Source organism: Penicillium diatomitis (assembly GCF_028827545.1).
Source record: "Penicillium diatomitis strain IBT 30728 chromosome Unknown utg000003l_segment0_segment0, whole genome shotgun sequence".
Lineage (NCBI taxonomy): Eukaryota > Fungi > Ascomycota > Eurotiomycetes > Eurotiales > Aspergillaceae > Penicillium > Penicillium diatomitis.
Window position 1 is genome coordinate 3686839 of NW_026623175.1, and position 15631 is coordinate 3702469.

The 15631-nt window shown below is 48.9% G+C and overlaps 3 protein-coding genes across 3 annotated transcripts; 1 reads left to right on the plus strand and 2 right to left on the minus strand.

Annotated features, from left to right (window-relative positions):
• Positions 1-6026: 6026 nt before the first annotated feature.
• On the minus strand, positions 6027-7062 carry N7539_003312 (uncharacterized protein; the record flags this gene model as incomplete). The annotated part of the gene is made up of 2 exons (XM_056932914.1): positions 6027-6877; positions 6948-7062. 2 exons carry the CDS (start codon positions 7060-7062, stop codon positions 6027-6029), a joined length of 966 nt encoding a protein of 321 aa, XP_056792873.1.
• A 3449-nt stretch (positions 7063-10511) lies between these two features.
• N7539_003313 (FPP/GGPP synthase family protein) lies at positions 10512-12065 on the plus strand (the record flags this gene model as incomplete). The annotated part of the gene is made up of 1 exon (XM_056932915.1): positions 10512-12065. The coding sequence occupies one exon, from the start codon at positions 10512-10514 to the stop codon at positions 12063-12065; it is 1554 nt and encodes a 517-aa protein (XP_056792874.1).
• Positions 12066-12726: 661 nt separating this feature from the next.
• On the minus strand, positions 12727-14526 carry N7539_003314 (cytochrome P450; the record flags this gene model as incomplete). Its single annotated transcript, XM_056932916.1, has 6 exons — positions 12727-12924; positions 12980-13108; positions 13169-13270; positions 13332-14093; positions 14162-14250; positions 14304-14526. The coding sequence occupies 6 exons, from the start codon at positions 14524-14526 to the stop codon at positions 12727-12729; spliced, it is 1503 nt and encodes a 500-aa protein (XP_056792875.1).
• Between the last annotated feature and the right edge of the window lie 1105 nt (positions 14527-15631).

Genomic DNA, 15631 nt, shown 5'->3' on the forward strand with positions numbered 1-15631 from the left:
TTGAAGGAGGAGAAGAGAAACAACCCGTAAGTAAAAGTACAGAGTACAGACGCTTCCAGGATTGGCCATTCGCGGTTGTGTGACTGCGCGCAAAGGATCACCTACTGCAAGCCGTGAACCCTATCAAAAGCCGATATCCACAAATGAAGCTGCTCGGACCCTACATGTCAAATGTGTCCGTCGTTCTGCAGAAATCGATTCCCCCGATCGCGGCATACGCTTCGCAATGCGCCATTTGGTGTCCACATTGTATGGAACCTGTCATAATGTGCCCGGGTTGGCCACCCGCGCTCGCTTGAAGATTCAGCAAAGATCAGACGTGCCCATCGGGTTTCGGACGTGGATAATCATCAACTAGCGCTGACATTTACGACGCCCATGGTGCCGACTTTGGGGGTGGCACCTCGGAACCTCGAATCCTGAGGCGGGGCCGCGCCCAAACCAGGCCCAAATAGGTGAAAAGTAAGTCTTGAAGGTGCATAGATCCGAGGTCGTTGAGGCAGAGACCTGATTTGGATGATAATCATCTGTTGGGCGGACTGCTACAAAAGTCGACTTAATCTCGAAATTGGGGCCACAGGGCCGAATTGGGATGTCAGAGCGCTGCTGCTTGTAAATACGGAAAGAAAGTGTGGATGACGAGAGAAGCTCGATGGTTGGGAAGGAAGAATTAACGAGTGAAGGATTATGGAGACCTTGAATCTGAACCTATTTTGTTCTACCCTCGGAAAAAGATCATGATACTGGTCCTCGTTGCGCCTGACTAGAATCTTGTTTTGAGGCTGGCGGGCGCGCTATCGAGAGGGTTCACCCCTTGCGCAAGTGACCACGCGCGATATCTGTAAGGCGTAAGCGACCGAGCCATATTGATCGAACCTGGTGATTCATGACCTCAGTCTTCGGGCAATTTATCCGTGCAGGATTGCATCTGCTTTGCCGGAATCAGGTTTGATTCTATCGATGACTGCGATTTTCCTTTCCATTCGCTTTCTGGCCTCTTTCGAAAATTTGCCTTGATTCTCCCGCCTGTGTGCGGCTAGCCAATCAGTCTATTCGCGACCATGGCCATGTCGTTGAGCTTTCTTGAATGTGAGGTCTGATGCCTCTGTCATGACACCGTGCGCCAGTCTGTTGGGTTGCTAGCTTCGAGCTAAAGGATGCATATAGCGAGTCATATCGCCAGAAAATGTCTTTCTTTTTTCGCCGCGCTGTCTGTTGATTCGTTCAATGGAGATGCGCATGCGCAAGGATTGAAACGGGGAGAAGATCAGAGCGTTATAACGTGGTGCCAAAGACATGGATCTTCAGACGCGCTGCATGGGAAGTCGAATATGATGAGAGGATCAAACGTCCCTCAGAATCTTAAACTGGGCGGATCTCAAGAAGTAGCTTCTTTCTGAATAAAGTGAGTGATTGTCGGTAGGTGCTGTTTCAGTAGTTCTTCCCATGTGCGCAAGAAGATTTTCATCTGCAAGAATGAGGGTAGACCTGCGAGGGAGATTAGCTGATGAAAATCACAAGGTCAGGAACAACATACAGAAACAAAAATTTCGTATCCTCTTCGAAAACGAGCCAACATCCCATTGATAGTGAAACCAACACCGAGATAGTCGCCATTTCTTTCGTTTTGCATGCACCCGCCTATTTCGGCTTAACTTTCAAATTACAGCCACAGGTTTGACTTTGATTTGAAGCCACCTGTGCGTTTCTTTCGGTTGCGACCATAGCTCTGATTGATGCGACGTTGACAGCTCATTATTATTGTGCATAGGTGATGACAAATATAGATCGACTGGAAGCACAGGACTTGAAGAGCCAAGCAGGAATCGTGCAACTGGGAAGGGTAACCTCCGCAGTCTCGCCAGCGACATGTACTGTAGTCAAGATGACCACACGGGTTGATTGATCGTCGTCGATCTGCAGCGTGAATCTTACGACATATGCTCCTCAAAGGAGCACCATGACTATACCACGATAGGAAGCCAAGACGAATTCAGGGTTCATCTTACATAATAAGTCGGATCGAAAGGGACTCGACATCAGCAATAGTCTGCCCAGGCCTCATGCGGCGGTCCAAGCTGTAATGTGCATGTAAGCTGGACATGAACACGGTTGAATTTGAGGGAAACCCCCGGCCGTTCGTGAGATGTTTTATTGGAAGCTTGCTGAGCCAAGTCGTAGCATAGAGTTGACAGCAACGTATGATTTTCTCATCCTATTAGTTGTCACGGAGCACCTGCCAGACTAGGCCAGGGTGATGACGGACAATCTCAAAGCTCTGTGACGATTCACCATATCTACAAGCACCTGATTGCGGTACCTCCCCGCCACTTTTAGGTTTGGGTCTTATCAAAGCCCAGAGGTGCAATTTGCGCTTCGGTGCCTGCCAGTTTTGGAAAATATCAGGCGTACTGCCACGGCTCCTGTGAGTTCTGCAACTCGATAATGGACAACTCGACACGCAATGCCTTTGTTGGTTTTTCGTCAGCCGATCATAACCAGCAAGGACTAGCAAATGAGAATGCCTCAATAAATAAATAACCATGCCGAGGAATGGTGGCGATGTCCAATCCGTCTTTGATGCGGAGAAGGAGAACGGTCAGAGAGGAGTGCCAGTCTTGTGCTCTTGAGGAGCAGCTGAACGCCCGACACGGTGAGCGCCTTTATGAGGCGAGTCTTCAAACTGGGTCACTTCACTCAAGCCCTTTCTGTCTTCGACAAGGCATCTGTGTCTCCTGTTGAGCTTACTTGTGTCCCGGGACTTTGTCCCGCATGGCCGATTTCGCACAGTGACCACATTTGCGGAGGCCTCCTAGCCCAGTGAACGATATGTTTGTATCTTTCTTCTGGAACAAATGCGATCAATATATCGGTAGAATTCGTCAATTTGCGAGCCGAATGTCAGAGGAGCGAAATGTTAGCATCGACAAAATCCTCAGCACTCCATCTGGATGTTTACTGGAGAGAACTGGCCCCGCGGCCTGACGTGGCAAACTGCCTGCCCCGGGCGTGCGCAGGACGCCTTGTAGGCTCACACGATGTTGTTGTGAGAGACTCGGATCAAACGATGTCACTCGAGCGCCCATCGCGACACTGGTGCAACACCAAGTACACCCGTGGTCCAGTCTGTTCGAGTATTTCTCACGGCCTGGTGGGCGCAACCCAGAACATCTAGGTTCTTGTGCCTGTTGGAAGCCTTCCTTACTGATTTACGGGAAAGACTGAGATCAAGTGGTTGTTCCTGATAGGTATTGTTTGTATGGCATGCCGCATGCGATTCTGCTGCTCACCACAGTCCATAGCTTGGGTAGAATCTCTTCCCCATAACAATCTCACACCTCATTCCTCTCACATATTCTGCGGCTGCATCTACTACTGTAGCTGTAGGTTATCAGGTATAAGTGATGCGGGCGAGAACGTTGAGGCAAATGTCATGTTTGCGAGTAGATTTTGCGGGCGGTAAGAATTTGTGTCCTTTCAAAAGGAAACTATCATCTTCGTGATAGACCCGTGAGGGAGAGCGCCGATGGCAGAATTGATGTTCAAGACTTGAATTCTCCATGCGACTAAACTTCTGTTCCTCAGACTAGCTGGCAGATCTTATCATCGCACGCAACCATGCTGGATATGAAGAATATGGGTTGTTGTCCACTCAGCCATACCTGAGCCATGGTAAATGAAGATGCTCAAATTTCCGAGGGCACGGAGTGATCCCAGAGAACACAAGACTGGAGTCGCGAGTTTGTTTCTCTAAATATGACCAGGTACGATTTTTATTGATGCTCCACACGAGCTATAGTCGGAAAGCACTTGATTCACTAATACGTGATGCAGTGAATGGACGGCATCACGTATTGAATTACTTTGACCGAAGGCAAGGTTGCACATCATCAAGAAGATCATATAAGCCGGGGGCCACATCCGGAACAACATGAGCCAGTCTTTCAGAAGTCGTGATATACCAGAGTCGTACATTTCCTGCAAAGCACATGAATCATGTCAATCCAGGCGACTGTCCGGCTAGGTCACTGCTCCTAAGTGACTATCCCAATGCCTGCCCGTGCAAGCTTAGCCCAGAAATGACACAAAACCTGACGAAGCGGCTGAAGCGCTCTTTTTTGGGTGATTGCCTTGTACGCGTAGAAAATCTCTTCTTCGGGCAGTCATCTCGACCCAAGTAACAAACTAGAGGAGGAGAATCTACGAGAGTATTCGCCCGAGCAGCTCTACCTCATGTACCGCTGATGTATTTTGCTTGAAGTACCAGGTTATTGGGTCAGTTATGGAGCTTATTGACGGTGTGGCTCTGCAGAGATATACAGTATGTTGTACTGCCAACGTCTTTCAAATTCAGGGACTCAAGACTGACGCCGTGCAGAAAGCAGGCCTGTGTCACATGGGAAATGCAGCAGCACGACCCTAGAGATTGGGAGAGAAAAGGAGGCTTACAGCTATCCCGGAAACTTCAAGTATAGCCATACAGACTGAATACTTTTACGATGCACCACCGACGACTCTCAAATTAGCTCTGCCGAAAAAGACGACTCCTATCGGTTCCTCATGCATCCGACTTCGGCTCTGATTCTATACAAACTATATCAGCGCACCTCGGATAGGGTCCCTGAGAAGACTTGGTCAAGCAGTCTTGTTTCATCTGCTTACGATGAACTTCCTCCACTCGAAAGCAAAAATTGTGTATACTGGTATGTGACTCTCGATCTCACATTAGCGCCGAAGTACCCGAAATCCCATCCATGTTGACTGGGTTCTTGCAGATGTACAAGAGACCAACATTATGCAAAGTGTGGAAGATGAGTCGATTTTGGTCGATGTCGAGAAAGCAGACAATATCAGCCCACGCTCTTGTAAGATTATTGACGATCGAATGATCTATTCCTCCCGGTGCTTAGGCATTTCAAAGGTGCAATGGCGTCCTAGACTTTGGGTAAATAGTGGAAGGACGTTCAGTCTTCCCCTTACCGGGCTCCAGAGGCGGGCAGTATTATGCATGCCGTGGAATGAGAGGATTGGTACTTGGAGCATGGAATTTTTTGTATGTGACGACCGCAAGACAGGTCCAAATTGGCTGGATACTAATATTATATTGGGTCTGGAAATTTTTCGAGCAGAAGCTTCTCGTCTACGTGGTGGATCCAACGGAGAAATTCTCAGACAGCAGGCATCAACTCTCAAGCACGATAGCTATATTGGGCGTGCGGCCAAGAGAGATTCTTCAACAAAACGAGTACGTGATCAAGTTCCTTGGTCGTGACGGTAGGATTTCATGTCCCCGTTCTCCTATTGGCATTCCGGCAATGAATGGTTCTAAGCAGGTCAACGGATTGGCTATGTCTAAATGCCTCCCACATCCTTGGAGAAGCTGGAGAGTAATTTGCAGGGCACAAATAGAAGTTCTCGCGGAAAATGTTCCAATCCCAACCAAAGAACTGAGCATCGGCGAAAGTCTTATCGACCGATCCTTGGCTGAAGTCAGATTGATATAGTCCATGCTTGGAGTGGATAAAGCCATTGAGACTTGAAGACGGTCGTCACAACAAAGAGACCACAGCGAAATCGAGACAGTTCACCTGTGTCAGTATCGGAGTGGAACAGCAGGCTTACTTGGCGAGCATATCTGGCGCTCCTTGCCGACTAATGTCTGGCAACAGTGAGCCACTTACTGTTCATGACGGCTCACTTGATCTGCATCTGGTCACTGTTTCAATGTGAGCAGCAGCGAAGTCTCAAACAAGCCGTAGATCTCTAAAGGTGAGCTCCGTCCGCCGCCATCATCGGTAAGTTCTCCATATGTCCATCGCTCTGCGATGAATGTGTATCTCCAGTTGGCTACTACTCTACGGCCACAGGCGTAAAACGTTGTGAGTCCGAAGAAAAGCCCAGCCAAATGGCACAAGCAGTGTCCTCCCGAATACATGTGTTATATCTTTTTGAAATCTTCACATCTTATCGGCACAGCGGCCGTTCATGTCATTATATACATAAGAAAACGGCGGACTCGCCCAGGCTCATAACCCTGCCTTTCTGGCCTCGCTTTCAGACCAGTCCCACAGACGCTTAGCCATATCCGTCTTTCGAACATATCTGTCGCGTGGCTTGCAATTGCCGACCGGAACATAATATGCTCCATTGCGCAGGTCATCCTTTTTCGCGCCGGCGGCGGCCCAAAGCGAGTTCAAGGCACCTTGTGGAATCGAGGAGCCAAAAAATCGCAGCAATTTCAGGCCCCACTTCAACAGGACGGAGCGGCTATTCATTGATTCATACAGATCCGTCAAGATCACACCGGGATGAACGGACACCGAAGTGATTGATGGATATCGGCGGCTGAGCTCGGCTGCGAGGAGTATATTTGCAGCCTTCGATGCTCCATAGCGCGAATTTGTGTTGACCTTCTTCAACTTCCCCTGATCAAGGATGGTCTCAAAAGAGGGAGCGAGATTATGCGCGACTGATGAGAGCGATACTATTCGCACGTCTGAGTCCGACGCCTCGGCTGTCTTGAGCAGGGTCGGCATGAGCAACTTGGTGAGCATAAAATGCCCTGTATGGTTGGTCCCAAGCTGAATCTCATGGCCCAACTCTGTTTCTCCTGGAGGAAGAGCCATGACACCGGCATTCAGAATGAGTCGATCCAATCTGTCGGTCTCGGCTTGAAACTTTTCGGCAGCATTGCGGATTGAATTGGTGGATGTCAGGTCCAATGGTAGCCAGACAATATCCACTTCGCTCGAGGTAGCCTCTTTGATAGATTTGATAGCATCGACGGCTTTGGACTCAGTCCGAGCTCCTAGATAGATTTTGCGCGGGTTGTGCCGGGCTAGTTGAAGAACAGTCTCCTTGCCGAGACCGGTGTTGCCTCGAGTCTGAATCAGTCCCTTCAATCCGACAAGCGTTAGGTCAAGTCGTTGTCTGTTGATTGTACGTACCGCCTGTTATGAGAATGACTTTTCCGCTCAGATCGGGGATATCAGTTTCTGGCCGAAATCTTACACCTCCAAAATAGTTGAATGGATTCAAATTAGCGGCGATGAACGCGGCCATGATTAGGAAGGCGAAAAGGTGACCTTTGTGCGACCAGCATTAGCAACGTCGACTGGATACACGCGCTTATTAAAGCCCGGTTATGTACCTACTGAATGGGGGCTTCTACCGGCATCACCACCCCTTGCGTTCCCCAGGGCAACCACTTTCCGCTTCAGAGGTAGGACAAAGACTGATGTAACAAAGCACTGCAGCATTTACGATAAGTAGTAAATCAGGTAATGGCTTGGACTCACAGAGCCCTTCAAGAGAGAGACTCGGCCAACCCTGAAAGCTTGAGCGGATCGCATCGTGCCGACCGACTCCTGACATGTGATTTGGAGATGAAACTCTTTGCATGCCTAAATAATGTGGCATCAATGCAACCAGGACTGGGATTTGTCTCGCCCCGTGCGACTGCTCTACAGCATGGCGAACAGGAAAGTATTGTTTAGTGTTTTAAAGACTCATATTCAAAAGGTAACAAGAGTGGACGCTTAATATTCTGCATGAGCCCTCAGTGCAGTTTGTGTACCCTGCTAGGTGTCTTCTGTATGGTGACAAGAACTCGCAAAGATTCGCGGGAAGATGCCCACGCGAAACCAAAAATAGAGCCCCACGCCGGGCTCGAACCGGCAGCCTCTTGATTAGAAGTCAAGCGCGCTACCATTGCGCCAGTGGGGCTGTGTGATGTTAAACATTAACGTAGCTGACATTATATTGATTGCAACTTTGTCCCACGCGCCGTGGTAATGTTGGACGTCTCCGGTGGCTTCCCTGGTAATCAAGGCTTCGAGTTAATGAGTGCTGGGATAGACAGACACCGACCGTACTTTGATCGTGGATGATGTATCGCAACTGCTTGAGAGTTGTTATCAGAAAAAACCAGTATGATTCGTGCGACTCAGTGAAAGAAGTAGATTTGAGGATGGTAGAATAAGGTACTCGAAGAGAGTGGTGCAGGTGGACGGGGGAAACCCTAAGGTAAATAAATACATTGGGGCCGCGATGCGCGTGCCTCGCCCCCTCCTTGTGCTCGCCCGGTGCCTTATAACTAACTTCATAAAGTCGCTCTCCTTCCACCTGCCTACCAAGTAATGAGTTTCTGCGCGCCACACATAACTAATCATGAGGATACTTAAAGTAGCATTGGTGTCGAATGAGCGGCCGCTTGAAGAAAGACCTCTAATCGCTCTTCACTCCTTCCAATCTCATGGTTCATAAGATGTTTAGTTGTCATGGCGTCACGAGAGCTGCCTGATTCGAGTTCGCCCTCTAGAGCTCATTCGAATTGAAACTCGTGCCAGCCTCAAGAGTTACTATGTCTGAGGATCAACAGCTATCTTATGGTGACTAGGGAGGTTAATCAAAGAAAGTCCACCTAATAGGTTTCCGGCACCCATCACTGCAGAATCGAGACTCGTGTGGTGAGACTGTAGGATGTTGCGAGGGCGGCGACCAGGTGACTAGACGCAACCTGGGGGCTTAATTTGGTACGAAGCTTTACAGTTGGATTATCCACGAGTCACTATTCTTTGACGTCAGCTTGACACTGTCCATGGTAGACTACCAAAAGAGTGGTGGGAGAAGATGGTCAGATAGCTATGGGTGAGAAGCCTCCAGTCTTCTAGTCTATGCGTACGATGAATAGCTGTCATCTAGTCAGGTCTCCACAGGTAAGTTGACACATCCTTACTTGGCAGAAGTAGGAGCAGGAGATACTACTACTACTATTGATAGAACCAACCGACCCAGTCGTCTGGTTGTAGGACGTCTCAATCGATCCATTATGGATCCTTGATGAATTTCATCTTTGGCCCCTTGTCGGTGGATGCAATTTGTTTCTATAGCTCAACGACTTTCATGAAACATATTTTGAATCACCTCCCAACCATTCGTGGACACTCGGGCTCTTGTGGCAGCTTGTGCGATGTGAGAATGGAAACATGCCATTTCACGGCATATGCCACCCATTCTCCACTTGAAGTGTGCTCATGAATGAGCTATGAAAGAAGCGGTGTAGCCAAAAATGGTCGACAGTCGACACAGCGTCAGTTGCACAGAATGTGCATGGCTGTTGACAATTATAGCTTGAAACTGACGTGTCTTTCGGTGCATTCATACGGAGTTGGATCATATGCACAAACCACCCATGGATTCTGAGGAAGCACTGGATCTAATTGAATTATCCTGGAAACGCAAGGCATATTCGAGACGTGTCAAATGTGATAAGATATGCAACCACGAACGAGACTCCTTCAGCGACGACCCACAACCTAGACCTCAGGTGATTTTATGGACAAATCATATCTGTATCCATGCCATGTAGTTGAATGATTCCAGCAAATAGCCTGCTAGCGATCGAACGGATATATACAGCTGTCAAGTTGGGAGCTTCCGCATGGCAGACCCATTGGACATCTATGCACATTGAATGCAGAAAAGATGGGTGTCAACCCCACTCTCCCGCAATTGTTCTGTACTTCGCCGGACTGATGATTCCTTTCAATCAATGATGAGTTAAGGAACGAGGAAATGCTTACAATGCATGGATGTTTGTCAGCGACGCGTTGAACTGCGAATTCTTAAAAGGTACAACTTGGCCGACATTTGGAAACTAGATTCAAGCCTGGTCGCTTTCGAACCTTCAGCCTCTGCCTCCCACCCCCTGACCTAGGTGGCTCTCTTCTTCTTATTGTAATCGAATACAGATAAGGACGACTGGCCGAGATGAGAATCAAGTTTTCTGACAGTCCGCACTCCGACCCGGTGGACATTGAAACATTGCGCGAAGCGGGATACTTTTTGGATCTGCCGGTACGAGTCAGCAAATACGGGCATCTGTGCGACGAAGCCTGCTCAAGGGTATTGGAAGATGCGAAGAAACACCTGAGTCAGGACATGCCCCAATCTATGTTCGAGGCGCCCCCAAGCGTCGGCCCAGTGGGGAACCTGTTCGCATACTGCACACCCAACGGTCTACCAGAAAGAATCGGCGCGCATACATACTTGGGTGAAGCGATAATAATTCTTGATGGTATGTCTCCTTCCGATAATCTCAAGCGTCATCACATGGTCCACTAAGCCTTGGTAGACGTTGGAGAGGTCTCAACAGGTGATACCAAGCACTTGCACTACAACATGCTTGAGCCATCCTTGGAATCCCCCCCCCCGGGCGAAGCGCGTATGTCTACGAAGGAACACGGGTTCAGAGAGATTCTTTCGGAGGGCATCCTACAATTGATAGCCATCGATGAACCTGCTGGGATCGCTGTCCTGGATGCCAATCGGAATTGGTCTAAGGACATTTGCCACGAGTTCGACGGCAAGGATCTCGAACAGTTTATTGCTTTTCGAATGATAGATGTTGGAATAGGGTCAGTAAGACTGTTGCCACCGGCTTGATTTAAGTCCAAAGTGAACAAATACTAACTCTAAGAAGTCCGTTTTGGGCCACTAATCGTCTTGCTATGGGTATCGTGCTGTCAGAGGCAGAATTGCAAATGAGCGATCATATTAGACTGACGGCTAACAAAGTGTCGCTCCTGAGTCAAGACTATTGGAGCTGGGAAAAGGAATACCTAGACTGGAAACACAACGGCACGAGAGTGCTGAACGTTGTCGAGTTCTTGAGCAAGACTGACGGTATCACCTTTGGAGCGGCAAAGGAGAAGGTCAAAGCCAAGATTATTGAAGCGCAAGAGGAGTTCTATGAGCAGATCGGTAGATTTTTCACGGTCAATCCCTCAGTGTCTGATGCTCTTCGGTCTGATATTGAATCTATGGGCCTCACACTCGGGGGCTTCAATTACTGGGCTATGTTCTCGCCTCGGTATCAGGATTGGAAGAAAAATCCTCTCTTGGCTGCCGATATCGCAGCTTCGATGACAGAGACAGCGCAAGTCCACACTTCCTTGCAAGGTAGCCAGATCGATTCGTCTCAAGAGCAATCACAACCTTGTGGGGACAATATTGAAGTTTCAAAAGCGATCAAGCCTCGCGGAGAAGGAGAGAATGATTGTTCGAAGAGGATGTGCAGAAGCTGTGATACGGAAGAGGAGGTGGATATGTGGAGAAAGCCAAGTGAGGCTGCTATTAGAGCTCCGTCGAATTTCATTTTCAGCTCGCCGTCCAAGGGTACGCGCTCTGGGCTTATTGGAGCTTTCAACACATGGATCGGCGCTTCTACTGACTCGACAACGACCCTGACCGACATCATTCGCATTTTGCATGACGCTTCGCTCCTGATAGACGATGTTCAAGACGATTCCAAAATGAGGCGTGGAAATCCAGCCGCGCACACAATCTTCGGAATGCCTCAGACAGTCAACAGTGGGCTGTTCATGTTCACAGAAGCCGTCGAAGAGGCGAGAAGATTCAAGAACGAGTTGTCAATGGATATCCTGCTCGATACCTTGCAGAGGCTCTATCTTGGCCAAAGCTGGGATCTCTATTGGAAGCACAACTTGAGATGTCCTTCGAAAGAAGAATATCTTCACATGGTGGATAACAAGACCGGAAGTATGTTCAGAATGATCGCCCGGCTCTTACAAGCGGAAAGCGAAGCAGGTTCAGATTTCGAGAGTTCCTCAGAGGTAAATTTCGACAAGTTGACTCTCCTCTTTGGCCGGTTTTTCCAAATTCGAGACGATTACATGAATCTCAAATCAGCCAAGTACTCCGACCAAAAAGGGTTCTGTGAGGATTTCGACGAGGGAAAGTATTCATTCCCGATTGTCCATCTTCTCTGCCATCACCCACAGTATCGAGATTATGTGACCGGAATCTTTCGTCAACTTCCTGTGGGCATCAGTCAAGGGCCAAGATTATCTTACGAAATGAAAGTCAAACTGCGAGATATCTTCCATGACACTGGCACTCTGAGAGACACGTTTGCTCTTGTCCAGAAGCTGGCCAAAGATCTACAGGAAGAGATCTCAAAATTGGAAGATATTACTGGCAAGAGAAACGCCACATTGCGGTTGCTCGTGATTGATCTGAGCGTGAAACGGACGGATGATTGAAGCATCACGCTGGTTGTCGATCTGTGGAATTGGTGGCGGTGCCCAATTCAGCCACTGCTGCACAGGTCCAAAGGACGTTGTTCTATTGATTGTCAATAGTGTATCGCCTGGTCAACTTTTGTCACTTAATAATATTGTTTGCTGTTCCCTGTTTACCCTCCGGCTATGTAGCTATTTAGTCCGCGTACGTGGTTTGGTTACGCAGAACCGATAAAATCCCGAGGAAGAATCTTTAAATACATGAGAGCATTAGATATAGGCCGTATGCAACGACTCCATGACCGCCCATTTTGGGCCGAGCTTGCCCGAGATGATGCTCGAGTAGCATACAGTCAGTACAGACCGGGGTTGACTGAATTTGCTGTAATTGAACGTTGGCACTGTATTCCACCGTGCTTAAATTTATTTGGTTATGATTAATTCAATCTGTTTTACACTAGTCGGTCTTCCCTGGGCGAATTCAACACTTCTTAGTATAAGACTACTTTTCCAGTATTCTACAGGTTGTGGGTTACTGCAGGTGGGCTGTCATGACTGTGACAGAACGGTCATAAAATTTGTGGCAATATTCGGAGAGGATACGTAGGAGCATGAGAAAAAGAGTGCTTTAACATCAACCAGTTATCCAAGCCAACTTGGACGCCTGCCTCTCTGGGGCAATTCATGCCGTCTTCGTCTGACGGCGGCGGATCCTGCATGGCCACCCATAAGGAACAGCGAGGAAACGTGTCTTGTATTCCCAATCTTTATGCGACTCCAACAATTCAACCTCGTAGTCTCGCAATACCGTTGCGAGAACCTTGAGAAGCTCGAATTGGGCGAGATTCCGACCGGGACATGAATTGTATCCTGCTCCCCACTACATCAAGCGTCAGTAAGTATAGTTCAATGCATACGTGTACAAGTTGACTTACGTGAATCAAATATGCGTCCATGGTTTTCGTATCCTCTCGAAGCCAGCGATCGGGATTGTAGGTCTCGGCGTCGGCTCCGAAAATCTCGGCATTGCGGTGGATCACCCACGGATTGACACTCAGGATCACCTGCAAATGGTGATTAGCCTTCTTGATAATGCGGGAATGTAGCGGAAGGAGATTACTCACCCCTGCAGGGAAATATCTTCCGGCGATGGTAATACCACCCTTTGGTGAGATGCGGGGAAGATTATAGGCGACACCGGGGTGTGTTCGGTAGGCCTCTTTTAACTGGGAGTGTATGAGTAATTGTTTGAGTAGGAGAAAGGGCACATAGATGTTGTCAACATACGCAGGCCTGCAAGAAGGGCAATTGTGATGCCTCGTTGTACTGTATCAGGGACGAGAGCTCGCCCCGAGACTGAGCTTCGTCGATCTCTTGTCGAGCGCGTTTCAAAAGATGCGGGTTGCGCAGTAAGTTGTACAGCACTGTTTGTGCAGCTGTGCTGACAGTCTCGGCGCCGGCTCCGATATTCGCAACGGCGGCTGCAAACACGTCTCGTTCCGACAGGCGATTAGGATATGCTGCACGGGTATCGAGCCAGCGCTGCATCATGTCATGGCGAACTTTGGGATTGTTCTTTCGATCATCTACCGCAATCAAGCAGGTGTCGAAGATGTGAGAGTTTGGCTGGAGACCCAGCCAGCTGAATAATGGGTTACCCAGGGTCAAATTATGGAACCAAATGTAATTGCCCATGAGAGCGATGTAATAGACCAACGCCCCTGTGTTGGCAATTGCATTACGAATGTCGCTTCCAGACTCGACAAATCCAAAGGATTTGGAAAATGTGACTTCTCCGAGAACGTCAAAGGCATAGTAGCTGAACCAGTTCTGGAACTCCACCGGGGCTCCAGATTTGCAGAGCTCGTCGAATCGTGTCCTGAGAAGACTCAGGACATTGTCAATATACGGCTCAGCCTTTGCAATATTCGTGATCGAGAATCCTGCTGCCAGGCTACGCTTTTTGTGGATGTGTCGTGTGGGATCTAGCTCTGACATCTGATTGACGTAGCGATAATCCGGCAGACTAAAAATCGAGTAGAAGGTGCCCTGGAGATCAATCAGCCCTAATCTTCATCTTGACGGCCGTCGGATCCGAGTGTCCGTCGTCGACGTACCTTTTCCAAGTTCGTATGGAGAAGCTGTTTGACTGCGTCCGGGTGAGACACGCTCACTTCGTTGTCTGCAATTCGAACAAAGAAGCCTTCTCGAGTACTTAGTTGCACGACTCATGGCCCCAACGGGTGGAAGAGATCATACCATGTCTTCGATGTAAATCGAGGATATCATTTTCAATGTGACCCTTGCACGTGCGATATACGCGCCAGAGACTGGAAAAAGATGCCCAAAATGGGCCGGGGACGTCCCTGATTGCTGTTGCGTACTTTCTGAATAGCACACGTATCACAATCACCCCAGCCACACAAGCTACGAGATGCGAGACACTCCAGTTCAAGACAAGGTCCTGCATGCTGATTGTCATTGTTGGTCTCACAGGTGGACGTATCGAGCGTCGCTGCTCACTTGGCAAGAGAGATGGGAGGTTCCTGGAGGAATCGGAGGATGAAACGATTGAGAGCTGTCAATCGAGAAAGAGGGGCCCAGATTAAAGGAGAGGGGACAAAAATCCGAAACCTGAACCGATCCAGCATGGGCGACCTGCTCAACCTTTCGTTCAGAGCCATTCCACGGCAGTGCTACACTACTGCACTAGTACTATGCAGTATGCAGTATACAGAATGTCTTTGGGGAGGGCCGTGAGATTGGCGTGGAATTGGAGACCGGGTGTCGCAAACCCTCACCAAGTGGAGTCCATGCCGGCTCGCACGGGGCTGCTGGTTTACGGAGAATTTCGTGCCAAAAGTACCGATCGGCCGTCGGGGATGGACTAGAACCTTGTCTAGCGTTGACCAAATGTGCCGTGTCTCGGTCTGGCTCTTCACGTTCCGCTGTAGAAGGGTCATGAAGATGTGGTCTTGAATCATGGACTGTTAGTATCCTCAGGTGGGCGAAGTGGTATAGGAGTCAAGCCGAACCGTTCCACAACCATATGGCAACGGAAGAAGAATATTGCAAGAGAAATCAAAGCATTCAGGGGAACGATTTTTGGGGGAGAGCGAGCCCTTACCTCTTGGGACCCTGAAAACCTGATTGTTTGTTTTCGAAAGTACTTTCGCGCTCACGACAGGTCACTTTTTCGTTCCCGCAGCTCAATGTCCATTGTCGGGGGTATTTTTTGGCGAGAGCGTGTCAATGCAAAACTCATGGCGATCATCATCATCATCATATTCTAATTAAAAGCATTCGTATTCAGGAGAGGCTTTAGCGAGACCGTGGGATCATCCCTACATGGGCCTCTTTTGGGGTTGAATTCAAACCTTTCCACGGGATGGGAAAATCCTTCCGCGCCTGAGAACGGGGTCAAAAGTCCGTTTCTTCAGTGGCGATGGCCGAGGAAGAGTTTGCTCCGTGTTAATTCGCTTCTCGTCAGCTAGCGTCGTGTTAGCGTGATCTGCACAGTGACAGGATCAGAAGCGGCACGTTTGAGCTACCAAGTTGGATAGCCTCTAGCTACCGGGTGGTGGAGT